The sequence below is a fragment of the Mobula birostris genome, chromosome 12 (assembly GCF_030028105.1).
Source record: "Mobula birostris isolate sMobBir1 chromosome 12, sMobBir1.hap1, whole genome shotgun sequence".
NCBI lineage: Eukaryota > Metazoa > Chordata > Chondrichthyes > Myliobatiformes > Myliobatidae > Mobula > Mobula birostris.
Genome location: NC_092381.1, coordinates 67717544 through 67732353, shown reverse-complemented (window position 1 = coordinate 67732353; position 14810 = coordinate 67717544). Strand labels below are relative to the sequence as shown.

Here is a 14810-nt window from a genome sequence, read left to right as displayed (position 1 = left end):
ACTGTAGTGTACCAGATTTGTGCTTCTATTTTCCCAATACATTCTCAACAGTCTATTTCCCTTATTTTGATTCTTTAGTTCAACCCATCTTATTTTATTTAATGATCCTTGTAAAATATTATTCCATCTGACAGATTGTTTCTTGAATTAATATGGCTGCTGTCTCATTTCTTACTCCTCTGTGTCATATGAGAACCCTGTAGCCAGGAATTTTAAGCTTCCAGCCCCTTAAGTTTGTAAATCCCACACCAACAGGTTCAATGACAACTCCTCTTCAACCATTTTGTTGTTGAGCCAACTGGTAAAACCTTTTCACTACAGTTTAGCAACACTTTGACCACTTTGCATTAAAATCGGCTTTGTTTTGTTTTATTCTGATTGTGTTTTATTGTGTATAATTTATGCTTACTCTATGTTTTTCTTGTGAATGATGCTTATATATGCCCTGTGCCTGTAATGCTGTGCAGAGTAAGTTTTTCTCTTCACCTGTGCATACACGTGCTTGTGTATTGGACAATAAACTTGACTTTGTAATTACTGGGCGACTTTGTAATTAGTGAGCCAAAGGGTCTGTATGACTTTATAAAGTATTCAACATAATATGCAAAATTCATAAAACGTTTTGGGCATTCGACGGCACTTAAAGTCTTGCTCAGAAGGACCTCAAGCTTGTTTGAATCCACACTTCCTTTCCAAGCCATTGATCCATGACATTAGTGCCCTCATTGATGGCCACCAGAGTGTACCGCAGGCTTTATCATTTCCGTGGAATTTCAACGATAACCTCATGGCTATGCTATCATAATCTGATTTTGAAATGCACCAGGATAGCCTTGGCATTCCATTTACCTTGAGGGAGAACATAAACTATGGTTCTATACAAATTGACAGCAATTTCCAAAACTCTGAATCACAAACTTGATTGACTTGATCTGCAATTAGAACAAATATAGTTTGGAGTGGAAAGTACTGAGAAGCACTAGAACAGACTTGTGCTCTTTATCTTGGCTTTGAAGTTTAAACATTGAAAATGAGTGACATTACTTTTTGATTGGTTGCAAGTTTTATGGTTCTTTATCAATGTGATTCAATTTTACATCTAGAACCTCCTGTGATTCAACCTCAGCCCAGCACTCTGGCGGTGATTCTGAATAATCCTATTACTCTTCCATGTGAGGCAACTGGAAATCCAAACCCCACAATTACATGGCAGAAAGAAGGCATTAGTATTGACACCACAGGTAAAGTAGTCATCATCATTTTTTAATTCCAAATAAAACTTTGAAGTTTACTAAATTCTGAAAGTAGTAAGGCTATTGAAATCATCAGGCAAATAATTCACTTCATTTCTATATCCTTACTTTGAACTACCATGAATTAGTAACATTTCTTCATAAAAATTGAATGGACATCTACTATCATTCACAAAATGCGGGATGAACTCAGCAGGCCAGGCAGCATCTATGGAAAAGAGTGGACAGTTGATGTTTTGAGCTGAGATCTTTCATCAGGCTGAAGAGTCTCTGCCCAAAATGTCGACTGTTTACCCTTTTCCATAGATGCTGCCTGGCTTTAAGAGTTCCTCCAGCATTTTGTGTGTGTTGCATGGATTTCCGGCATCTGCAGATTTTCTCTTGTTTGAATTATTATCATTGCTCAGCATGATTTCATCCAGTGGTTCTTAAGGTAATATTTTGTCTTGTGCAGTAGGAGCTTACACTGTCCTACTCAATGGAGGTCTTCAGATTGCACGAGCTGCAGTGAAAGACGCTGGGACGTACATGTGTGTTGCACAGAACCCATCTGGCACAGCGCTGGGAAAGATTAGGCTGAGAGTGCAGGGTAAGTTGCTCTGTAAATTCTGAACTCTTAACATTGAGCCAAATGACAGGTAATCTTGTCATTCACTTTAATAATTTTTGTAACACACTATAGGACAGTAATCTTTTCTCAGCTGCTCACGTTTACAACAGGCCAGTAATTGAATTACCACCAGTTGTGAAGAAGGCCTGAGTCACAACTTCTAACAGAAGACCAGGATTCATTATTCCATTGTGAAATACCTTTTACTGAGAAATAAAAGTTGTCTTTGGCCTAACAGCAGACTCTACAATACCCTTCCCTTCCAACAATTTACTCTGTGACCTGGACCCCATGTATACGCAGGATTACTTTAGGTTCAATCTACCTGCAGCCGTATAAGGCATAGCTTGCGGTCACAGGGCTGGTCACCTGGGCTGACAACAGTGTTCCTCTCGCAGTGCAGTAAACCTGCTGGCCTTAAGCAACGACCAGTGCAGCTTCTCTTTTGATTTAACAATAAACTTTGCCAAACCTCCGCTCTCACACCAGGACTGAATCAACAGACACAAGCTCTGTTTTCCTTTCCTGCTGGTATCTATGTCAGTTATCTGGTACAATTTCCAACGTATCAAAATGTTATGATTTCTGAATTCCAGGTGGTCAGATGCAACTTCTGGAATTACAGTAGGGTTAGTTTAAAATGGAATTTTGTTTGGTAGGGAAATACCAAGTGAATAACAAATTCAGAAAACAATGGCATTGCCAAAGGGAAAACCCAAACATCAAAGCTTATCTGCTTCTGTTATTGAAACCACCTAATCATAGTTTAACGTGAAATACCTTGTGTAAACAAACAAGTTCTTCTGACACAGCTGCAGTAATTGCTAATGATTTGTAAGATAATCACTTCCTACAATGGAACCTATTTCATTCCTATATTGCCAATACTGTACTGTACTTGTGGATAGTTAACAAGCACACAGGGCAACGTAACCTTCTGCTCATCTCTACCCACAACTTGGATGTTCACAGCCCTTTGCTCTCTTGAAGCTTACAGAGTTAGTATACCCTGGTTAATTTGTGGAATTGTCTGCACAATCTGTCTCTTCCACATAGCAATCTAGTCTCATTAGTACAGTCACAGAGATGTAGAAACAGCCGCTTCATCTAGCTGAATCTGCCTGAACACCAGTCACCTAAGTACACTAATCCTACATTAATCCTGCTTCCTACCGTCAGAATCAGCTTTATTACTCACTGCAATTTTGAAGAATGCTTGGGGATCTCACTGAAGCCTACTAAATGTTGAAAATACTAGGTAGGGTGGATGTAGAGAGGATGTTTCCTATGTTGGGGGTATACATAACTAGAGGGCACGGCCTCAGAATGAGGGACAACCTTTTAAATCAGAGGTACAGAGGAATTTCTGTAGTCAGAGAGCAGTGAATCTGTGGAATGTTCTGCCAGTCCGTGGTGGAGGCCAATTCCATGGGTAAATTTAAGATGGAAGTTATTAGTTTCCTGATTGGTCCGGGCATCAAAGGTTATGGCGAGAAGGCAGGTGTATGCGGTTGAATGGGATCTAGGATCAGCCGTGATGGAATGGTGGAGCAGACTCGATGGGCTGAATGGCCTAATTCTGCTCCTATGTCTTATGGTCTTTTGATCTTAGCACTGACATATGTTATGAAATTTGTTGTTTTGCAGCAGCAGTACATTGTAATATATATATATATATATATACACACACCATTCAGAATTCTGATGGCAGAGGAGATCAAGCTGTTCCTAAGATGTTGGTCCCCATATTCCTCACATAATTCTACCACTTTGCTGCACACTTGGGTCATCTTACAATAAACAATTAGCACTTTGGATGTGAGAGGAAGCTGAAGCATGTGGGGAGAAAGCTTTTGTGATGACAGAACAACATGTAGACTTCACACAAACAGCACCTGAGGTCAGGATTGAACCTGCGTCTCTGCCAGCTGCACCACTCTGCTGTCCTGAAGTAGTTAGCAACCCTTCCTCCTGGTATTACTGGATATGGGTCAATGTCTGTCAAGGGCTATTAAGTAAATGGTTTGTGCCAGCCCATTTAATGCTCTGCTTCTGGACAGTGACTGAGGGAGTGGTAACACTGAGGCCAGTGTGGTGGAGTACGCGAGTTGGACTCATTGGGTCACAGGAAGAGTAGCCATTCTGGGAGTCATGAAGATGCGGAATTGGCTGTCACTGATGGATTCATGCTAAGGAGAAAGGGGGGACTGGGGCAGAGTTTAAATCAATGGTTACAGATGGGAACGGTGAGGTTTGCAGTTTGACCTCGGACTGATCGCCAAGGGTTGATAGGTGAGGTTGTCAAGATGGATTAGGTCTGCAAATGGTGGGTGTCAGATGCTTTTAGTAGATAGGCAGGGTTAGACAATGATCAGGAGTTTGACTGGGGGGCTGGGTGGAAGATCTAAAGGAGAACCAGAAAAGCAGATGACATAACCTAGTTATTTGCAACTACCTTATTAAGACTTGCTCAGGCTGATCTCCTTTAAGGCATAATGAAGTAGGTCTCATTGGCCTTGTGAAATCCTGCTGCTAGGTAATATGTTTTTGATGTTGTCCCGTGATTGCTTCTTAATTAACACTGTCTTCACCATAAGTTTTGGAGGAATATATAATGCAATGCATAAGTATTTATTAATCTGCTTAGATGTACCTTTGACTAAGTTACTTTCCTTTTGAAGTGCCTCCAGTCATAATGGCACACCCAACAAACTATGTTGTTACTTTGGATAAACCCGTCACTATGGTATGTGAGGCCAAGGGTTACCCAAATCCCGAAGTCACCTGGAACAAAGATGGATATCCTGTTTCCGAGAGCATTCGCCAGAGGATCCTCAGCACAGGAGCCCTCCAGATTGCCTTTGCCCAACCCCAGGACACTGGTCGATACACCTGTACAGCAGCCAACTCTGCAGGTTCCAGCAGTTCAGGCATGGTTTTAACGGTTCACAGTAAGTGTTACGTTACCTATGTCAACATCCTCATCTTTAAGATCAGTTGGATTTCTTTAACTGCATGCTCCTCCTGTTGGTGCTTGTAACAGAGTTACCAAGAGGTCTTTGAAGTAATCGCCGGAAGCACACCAATCAAAAACTCCTAACTTTAAAATTACTTTTGTTGTAACAGTAAGAATGTTAATTCTTCTCCTGACTCAAACTAAAGTCAAATGTACACTGTACATTTTCCAGCATTGTTCAGCTAGTCTGCATTTCCCAGACTCTACAATGGACTTGAGGTTTTTACCCCATCTGATCGACAGAGTATTTGAAATGCATAAGTAGATTGCCAAACACTGGGGAAATTAGTCTGATGGTGAAACCTCATTCTGATTCGACTGCAGATCCCCCATCCTAGTTGATCGGATCTATCTGACTAGCACAGCATGTGCAAGCTCAGCTCTAGGGTAACAGAGATTAAATGAACAGAAGTTCTCAGCCATGAGGTTGAGAGAGAGGTAATCACTTGCACAAAAGCCAGAAAGAAACTTATCAAGTGTCAAGTTATCAATCATCTACTAGAAAGTGATATGCATTTTCATCTCCTAACTACACTCTCATTCCATAGGGTTCATAGTGTACTGTAGACAGACTATGAACTGGGAAAAATGTTGTTTATGGAATAGAGTCACAAAAGTTGGAAAGGAGATGAAGGTATGAAGGTTTTGGACAAGTCTTTGTCTCATGATGCTCCCAGTGTGAAGTTATGATTTACACTGAACTGTATTGTTCAATCTTCCTTTTACAGTTCCACCATCCATGCACACCTCTGCCACTGAGTTTGTGGCGATTGAGCAGTCTCAGATAATAATTCCTTGCAGCGCTGATGGTGTACCTGAGCCAGCACTGACCTGGCAGAAAGATGGCAAAATCTTGCAGAACAAATTAGGAAAATATAAATTATTGCCGTCAGGAGAGCTCCTTGTGGAAAATGCGGTGGTAAGTAAGAAAAGTCTTGCCTTTTATCATGGAATGTGGAATGATGCTTATGGTTCTATGAGATTGTTTAGATGAGCACATGTACTTTAATGCACCTATTTATTTTAGGATGCATAGGGAATTGAGGGATATGGGAATCAAGAGGGAAAATGGATTGAGGTACAGAATCAGCCATGATAGAATTGAATGCTGGAGCAATCCCTGAGGTCAGCGAGACAACACCCATTTCCATTTCTTTTGCTTTTCACTGGTTATAACCGGTACAGCTGCTGACATGATGCAACATATTTTGAAGATGTATGGTAATTGCAATGTGGTAATGCTTCCTGGTCCACATAAATCTGGTGCCCGGGAGCTGTTGGACTGTATCTCTGGAGTGTATCAGTGACGCAGATTGCCATCTTTCTGGGAATAGAGTAGCAGGAATGTTGATAGCTCATGATTTCCTCATGTGCTGACTAAGGGAGGCAGAATAGTGTAGGGGTCAGTATAAAGCTTTACAGTGCCTGTCTGTAACTTCTCCCTGTGACGACGTGGGTTTCCTCCAGGTGCTCCAGTTTCCTCCCATATTCCAAAGGTGTACAGGTTAATGTTAGTAAGTTGTGGGCATGTATGTTAGTACCAGAAGCATAACAACACTTGTGGACTGCCCCCAGCATATTCTCGGACTGTGTTGGTCAGTGATGCAAAACAATGCATTTCACTGTATCTTTCGATATTTCGATGCGCTGTAACAAATAAAGCTAATCTATATTGTTTCTGTTGATATCCTAATTCTAATTTTCTTTTATTCTCTGCCAGCCTGACGACACTGGCAGCTACACTTGCATAGCTACCAACATGGCGGGTCGTGACACCAAGACCATTACCCTGAATGTCTACACCCACCCTACTTTTACAGAGCTGCCTGGAGATGTATCCTTAAACAGGGAGGAACGTCTGGAATTGAATTGTGCAGCAAATGGTATTCCCACACCCAAAGTTACCTGGACCTTCAACAACAACATTATACCTGGTAAGAATTCCTAAGGCAAAGGCACAAACTGAGAGTCTGTTTTACTGTTAGATCAGGGTGAAGAACTTTAACAAGGTTATGGGCAATAAGCAGGGTCATAGGAATAGGCACAGTGTACCTTCAAGCTTCTCTGCTCTAAATTTGCACGATCCTTTGTTCATTTAAAAATTTGGAAAACCTATCATTACATTAGACACAGAAAATTCTGAATTATCCTATCTTCCCTAACAGAAGCTAAAAATCACTTTGGACTTCGTAATTATTATCCCTCAACCATCTTGAGCCAGAGTGGATCACTCACCCTGACATTGAACTGATTTCATAATCTATAGACTCACTTTTACAGACTCTACAACGTGTTCTTGGTATTAATTATCTATCTATCTATCTATTTGTTTGTTTATTTACTTATTACTTTTTTCTCTATTTTGTATTTGCACAGTTTGTAGTCTTTTGCACATTGGTTGTTTGTCCATATTTGCTGTGTGAATTTTCATTGATTTTATCGTCTTTCTTGGTATTTACTGAGAATGCCCGCAAGAAAATGACTCTCAAGATAGTATGTACATTTACTTTGATAATAAATTTACTTTGAATGATATGTTGAAATCCTAAATTCAGAAGCAACTGGCAGATATATTTTGGCAAATGACCACATTTCGTTCCTACAGCCCAATACGATCATGACGACGGACACAGCAAATTGGTCATTGAAAAGACGTCAAAGGGTGACTCGGGCACATACGTTTGTACAGCAGAAAACAGAGTCGGGTCTATCAAAGCCATTGGATTTGTATACGTCAAAGGTGAATTAAGGGAATTATTTTATTTTCCTGATTCAGCCATTTCAATGCAGTTCACCAGCTTGCCTACCCTCCACTGCAAAAGACTGTTTTATCAGCATTTACATGAAAAGATGATGAACTTCTAACCCAAAACATTTGTTTTAAATATTGAAATGAATGTGGAAAATCCTGAATTTTTAATTGAGAGCTATTAGTGTCTTTAAAGAGAAAATATCATTGTAATATCTGGTAAAATGATGCATCTGAGCGTTCACTCAGGTAAAACCACACATAGTCTTTAGATTCCAGTGAACTGGCTCGTTCAGGCCTGTATCATAACATATTACAAGTATTACATGACATTTCATTGCAATTGATACAAGATTAGATCGTTGCAAAAAATTAAGATGATCCTAAATAGCGTGTCTGCTTTTCTTGTTAAAATGTGAAAATATTTTTGATTGGTGCAAAAAGACATTTGAGTTGATAAGCAATCCTGTTCATATTGATGGGCCCAATCAACTGTTTTGTGTTGGCAAGACTGCTTTCTGTTTCAAATTAGAGTGAAGATTTCGTAAAAGTAGAATGCACGTTTTACATTTCCAACTTCCTGCTTCGAATGAGATCACTTGCAACTAAATTAGTAGCTGAGAGCCTGCGCTTAATTTCCTGGTTAGGAAATCCAAAATCACAGCCACTGAATTTTCATTAAGCATTTAAAGTGGGTGAAACGCACAACTAGGAGCAGAAATACAGTAAAGAATTTGCATCAATGACACTAAATGAAGATTAATTATCATTGCTTTTTTAAAGGGGCTGAGCTAATAAATTAATCGCTAGATGCTTTATATTAATTGTGAAAATTGACCTGGCTTCAGAGAAATCCAACTGAAAAATAATAAAACAATAAGACGTAAGAGCAGAATTAGGCCATTCAGCCCATTGAGTCCACTCTGCCACTTCATCATGGCTATCCCAGATCCCATTCAACCTCACGCACCTGCCCTCTCACCATATCCCATGATTCCCCAACCAATCAAGAAGATATAAACTTCTGCTTAAGTATACCCACGGACTTGGCCTCCACCGCAGTCTGTGGCAGAGTATGCCACAATTTCACTACTCTTTGGCTAAGAAGATTCCACCTTACTTCCGTTCTAAAAGGTGGCCCCTCAGTTTTAAGGCAGTGCCCTCTAGTTCTGAATACCCCCTCCAGAGAAATCATCCTCTCCACATCCTCCTTATCTAGTCCTTTCAACATTCAGTAGGTTTCAATGAGATCCCCACATGTTCCTCTAAATTCCAGTGAGTACAGGCCCAAAGCTGCCAAAAGCTCCTCATATGTTAATCCCTTCAATCCTGGAATCATCCTCGTGAACCTCCTCTGGACTCTCTCCAATGACGGCACACCCTTTCTGAGATATGGGGCCCAAAACTGTTGACTGCACTCCCAAGTGCAGCCTGAATAGTGTCTTAAAGCCTCAACATTACCTTTTGTTTTTATATTCTATTTCCCTTGAAATGAATGCCAACATTGTATTTGCCTTCTTTACCACAGACTCAACCTGTAAATTAACCTTCTGGGAGTCTTCGATGAGGACTCCTAAGTCCCCCTGCACTTCTGATGTTTGAACCTTCTCCCCATTTAGATAATAGTCTGCACTATTATTCCTTTTGCCAAAATACATTATCGCACATTTCCGAACACTGTATTCCATCTGCCACTTTTTTGCCCATTCTTCCAATTTGTCTAAGTCCTGCTGCAATTGCATTGCTTCCTCAGCACTACCTCGCCCCCCCCCCACCCACACCTACCTTTGTATCATCTGCAAACTTTGCCACAAAGCCAGCAATTCCTCTATCTAAATCATTGACATAGATTGTGAAAAGTAACGGTCCCAATACTGACCCCTGAGGAACACCACTAGTCACTGGCAGGAAACGAGAAAGGGCCCCTTTATTTCCACTCACTGCCTTCTGCCTGTTAGCCATTCCCCTATCCATGCCAGTCTTTTTTTTCTGTAACACCATAGGATTTTATCTTGTTAAGCAGTCTCATGTGAGGCACTCTATCAAATGCCTTCTGAAAATCTAAGTAAATGACATCTACTGCCTCTCCTTTGTCCACTCTGCTTGTTACTTCCTCAAAGAATTCTTACACATTTGTCAGGCAAGATTTCCCTTTACAGAAACCATGCTGGCTGACTTATTTTGTCATTAGTCTTCAAGTACCCTGAAACCTCGTCCTTAATAATGGAATCTAACGCCTTCCTAACCACTGAGGTTAGTCTAACCAACCTATAATTTCCTTTCTTTTATCTCCCTCCCTTCTTAAAGAGTGGAGTGACATTTACAATTTAATGTACCTACTGATAGACTGGTGAAAGATCAACATCAACAGATGCCAACATAAGGAACATTGGAGAGAAAACTACCATGACTTTTCAATAATTTGTCAGTACTGTGCATCAAATTTTGGTGTCATGACCTAAATGTATATGTATATGTCACATTACAACTGTTGAATCTTAAGCACTAACTTTCTGCACAGAGCCTCCAATCTTTGATGGTGACTTTAATCCAAACCGCATTGAGCCTCTTGGAGGGAACGCGATCCTCAACTGTGAGGTCCGAGGTGATCCACTCCCCACTATTCAGTGGAGTAAGAAAGGAATCCATATTCCGATCAGCAACAGGATACGTCAACTTCACAATGGTTCTCTGGCCATCTATGGCACAGTGGTAAGCCAGAGAAACTGAAAAAGATTTGTTATATCTTAATAATCTAACAGTTTCAATACTAATAGCCAATCAAGAAATTATGAAACTGGTTAGTTCTCACAATAAATTGTTTATGAAGTAATTTTGAAAAACATCGTAAAATCCTTACCTTAAATATATAAACACAATATTTCCCTGAAAGTGGCATTACATGTAGACAGGGTAGTGAGGAGGCCATTTGGCATGCTGGCCCTCATCAGTCAGGGCATTGAGTATAAGAGTTGGAACATTGCATTACAGTTGTACAAGATATTGGTGAGGTTGTGCCTGAAGTATTGTGTATGCAGTTTTGATTATCCTGCTACAAGAAAGACATCATTAAACTAGAAAGACTGCAAAGCAGATTTATGAGAATGCACCAGGACTTGAGGGCCTGAGTTAGGAGGAGAATGGGAGACCTGAACTATATTTATTGGAGCACAGGAGACTGCGCCTTACAGAGGGGTGGCCTTACAGAGGTGTATAAAATAATGAGAGACATCGATAAGGTGATTGAATGCAAACTTTTTCTCATAGAAAGAGAATCAAAAACTAAAGGGCATTGGTTTAAGGTGAGAGGGTAAAAGATTTAAAAGGGACCTGAGGCAACTTTTTGCAGAGGGCAATATGCATATGCAAAGAGCTGCCAGTGGAGGTGGTTAAGGAAGGTACAATAACAACATTTAAAGGACATTGGGCATGTACATGCATAGGAAAGATTTAGAGGGATACGGAGCAAACTCGAGGCAAATGATAAACATGGGCATGTTGGACCATAGGTCCTGTTTTCTTACTGACTGTAATACTAAACTTCATCACAAAATGTCATAAATATATCAGTTATTTAGAGGAATGTTTTTTATCACACCTAAAAGCCAAAGATTTATTTTTTATTGAACTGATCTTACTGTCCAAGAATGATTGATTTTTGAACCAGAAATTTAAAAGATTTAATTGTGCCATATTTTTGTAATAATATTTTGATTTATTGACAGACTCTGATCTTTTATTTTCAGCTAAGATGTTAAATTCACATTTAAATAGAACCTTATTGTGTCTCTTTGAATATAGTTAAAGTTTTATTTCGCTTCGATGCTTACATTGAAGACAGATCGTTACTATAAATATAACATAAGAAGCAGATGAATGCTTCTTCAAAGTATACCAATCCTTTAAAGTATTATTCTATCCATTTGGAGTGAGGAAGAGATAAAATGTTCATGTCATTTGAGTCACTGTGTAATTGCAATCACATGCAACATGAAAGCAAGCCCTTCAGCCCATCAGGTCCATGCTGACCAGCAAGCATGCACAGGGAAATTCAGCTTTTTTCTCCTATCAACTACCCCCAGGTTCCACCACTTCCACTTATTCACCTGCACACCAGGTGCAACTTACAGTTAGGCCACCAACTTCTGTGTCTTTGGGACATGGAAGGAAACTGCAGCATCTGGCAGAAGCCCGTGTTGCCAATGGAGAATGAACAAAAGTCACAGTGGCTGCAACGGAGGTCAGGATTGAAACCAGATCACTGGAATAGTGGGGCAACAGCTCGCTATCTGCATCACGGCACTGATCAAAATGGAAGACACAACATGTTCTAGTTATATACTGTAGCATGTTTTTGTTCGTAGTTGGAATGACCACAGTGCAGTCTTTACCGAAATTGCTAAAGTTCCAATTTTCCCACCAGTAAGTTCATGGTGATGGAAATGGACAATAAAAGATTTCCATAAACACATTAAATTTTTTAACTTTGCAATATAAGATGATGCTAATTTTTTGAAAACAAACATAAATGCAACATATTCTTCATATGTTTGGCCCAGGGTTTTTTTTAGCGTGGAAATAACTAACTTGCTTAAGGGTAGCATAGTGGTTAGCATGACACTATTTCAGCTTGGGCATCAGAGTTCAGAGTTCAATTCCAGTGACATCTGTAAGGCGTTTATTCATTCTCCTCGTGGCAGTGTGGGCTCCCTCCTGGGGCTCCGGTTTCCTCCCACAGTCCAAAAACATACTGGATAATAGGTTAATTGGTCATTGTAAATCATCCTATGACTAGGCCAGCGTTAAATAGGTGGATTGCTGGGCAATGTGCCTCATTGGCCTGGGAGGGCTTGTTCTGCGCTGTATCTCTAAATAAATACAAAATAATAGCAATTGGTACAAGTTATATAATTTAATCATCATCTGCTGTCCATATAGATTATCCACACAGCCCTTGTATGAGAAAAATGAATGCAGGTGGCCTGAAATTATTTGAAAGTTTCAGCTCCCTTTCGGTTTCAATCCTTTCCCTTTTTAGAATGAAGATGCTGGAGACTATAAATGCATTGCCACGAATGATGCTGGTGTGATTGAGCGGAGCGTGACCCTGACTTTGCAGAGTAAGTCTATATTGTTGAGGTTGCTTGCGTTAACTCGTGCACTAAAATATTCATATTGATTGAGGAAACTGAATCTTATGCCCATCCCAAAACAAATTGTTGTAAATGGAAATTCACATCATTTCATTTAGAAATATTTAATAGTTTTAAATCATTTATCACAACATTTTATTCAGGCCAAGGTTAAACCATTTGGATTTAAGATATGCTTCCATTATTAAAAATGTGACTTTAAGTTTAACCATCATTGCGCTTCTTTCCAGATTGGCTTAGATTTGTGCAATCAAATTTCTATATCCAACAGAATCTTCTTTTGCAGATCTTTTGGTTTCCAAATAGTACCAGATTTTCACTCAGCACTGCTGCAGAATGTACGAAGGAATTGGTGTATTTCCAGATGCCTCCTGATATCCCTGTCCACTGAGGGGAAAAAAAGCTCAAACTTCCTAATTCACCCATGATTCTGGATCTACTCTTGCAGTAAATCAACATACGATACAATGCTGTTTTGTGTTTAAGGCTATAGTACCAGATTGCCAAGTCAAAATCAAAATAATATTTATTATTTATTTGTTGTTTTGCAGCAGCAACACAGTGCAAAAAGTAAAAATTACCCTTAAGTTGCAAAGTAAATAAATACTACAAAAGACAATGTAGTGTTCATGGGGTTCAATGGACCTTTCCAAAATCTGATGGTGAAAGAGGGGATGTTCAGGATGGTCATGATGGATGTTGATTTCTTCAGGCAGTGCCTTTTGAAGATGTCCTTGACAGCAGGAAAGTTGTGAACCGGCTGAGTCTAACCCTCTGCAGCTTTTTGTGATCCTGTGCATTGAAGGCTCCAAACTAGGCTGTGATGAAACCAGTCAGAATGCTTTCCATTGTGCATCTGTAGAGATTTGCAAGAGTCCTTGGTGATTTCTATAGATTTGCAAAGGTCATCAAATTGCCAAAACCTCCTAATGAAGTAGAGCCACTATCACGCCTTCTTTGTTTTGGACCCAGGATTCCACCACTGACCCCTCAATAAGGACTGGTGTGTGTTCTCCTGATTTCCCCTTCCTGAAATCCACAGTTAATTCCTTAATCTTGTTGAAGTTGAATGCGAGGTTGTTGTTGTGACTCCACTCAATCAGCCGATCTATGTCACTCTTGTTTGCCACCTTGTCGCCACCTGAGATTGGGCCAATGACCAGCATTACTAATGTGGTTATAGGCATCCATCTGATGAACAATTGCAACCAAACATTGACAACATCAGTAGGGTTATTTAAAAGTATATAAAACTTACATAGAATCAGAAGGTGAATCGTTACTTCTGTTATTGGTCTGTTTTGTAGCCATGTTGCTGGTTTAGATTCTAATTATACTTTTAGTCTATTGACTGCCCTCCGGTCACGTGAATATGTATGTAATGAGAGCATTGGTGCACATGAGCTCTTGCTCCACCGTGAGACTGGGCACTTGTCCATGCTGAGGGTCAGATACATCATGGGATGGGCCACATTCTTTATAACAGAATGTTGACCTGAATGAAAGAGGGTAGTGTTTGTCTTTCTCTTTAAAGCATTATTAAAACAATTTCTTTCTTTCTTTCTTTTTCTTTTTCTTTTTCTTTATTTTTCCAATATTTTCATTGATTTCTATATAGAAGAATACAGAGTCCAAGAGAATACATATTATAAAACAAAAGAAAAAATATAATAATACCAGGTACAGTATATTGAATCACATTAACAAACTCCTTACTCTATATTCATATAGATCAGATTAATTCATGTATTAGAATACAGTATAAACAATTTTATTAAAAAAAATCTACACCCTCTACCGAAGTCAAAGCCATTTGGGAAAAAAAGAAAAACAAACTTATCAGATAACAAAATATACTATTAACCAACTTCTGTAATTTAACAAGAAGTCGAAGATTATGAAAATAATTTTAAAACAGCACCCACAAATTTCGAAAATCTTGGTTAGATTCAGAAATTGAACAACGAATCTTTTCTAAATTTAGGCATGCCATAACATCCCGTAACCACTAAGGCGGAACAGCATCCTT

The 14810-nt window shown here is 39.5% G+C and overlaps 1 protein-coding gene across 2 annotated transcripts in view; it reads left to right on the top strand.

Moving 5' to 3' along the window:
* hmcn1 (hemicentin 1) overlaps positions 1–14810 on the top strand; it is a 514861-nt gene that overhangs the window by 440338 nt on the left and 59713 nt on the right. The window contains exons 79-86 of one of the 2 annotated variants that reach the window (XM_072273998.1): positions 1104–1241; positions 1711–1842; positions 4545–4814; positions 5608–5798; positions 6600–6813; positions 7485–7619; positions 10150–10340; positions 12667–12748. In XM_072273998.1, the coding sequence (XP_072130099.1) occupies positions 1104–1241; positions 1711–1842; positions 4545–4814; positions 5608–5798; positions 6600–6813; positions 7485–7619; positions 10150–10340; positions 12667–12748 (1353 nt within the window). Of the gene's footprint in view, positions 1–1103; positions 1242–1707; positions 1843–4544; positions 4815–5607; positions 5799–6599; positions 6814–7484; positions 7620–10149; positions 10341–12666; positions 12749–14810 lie in introns of both variants that reach the window. The other variant, XM_072273996.1, reaches the window with a different exon arrangement.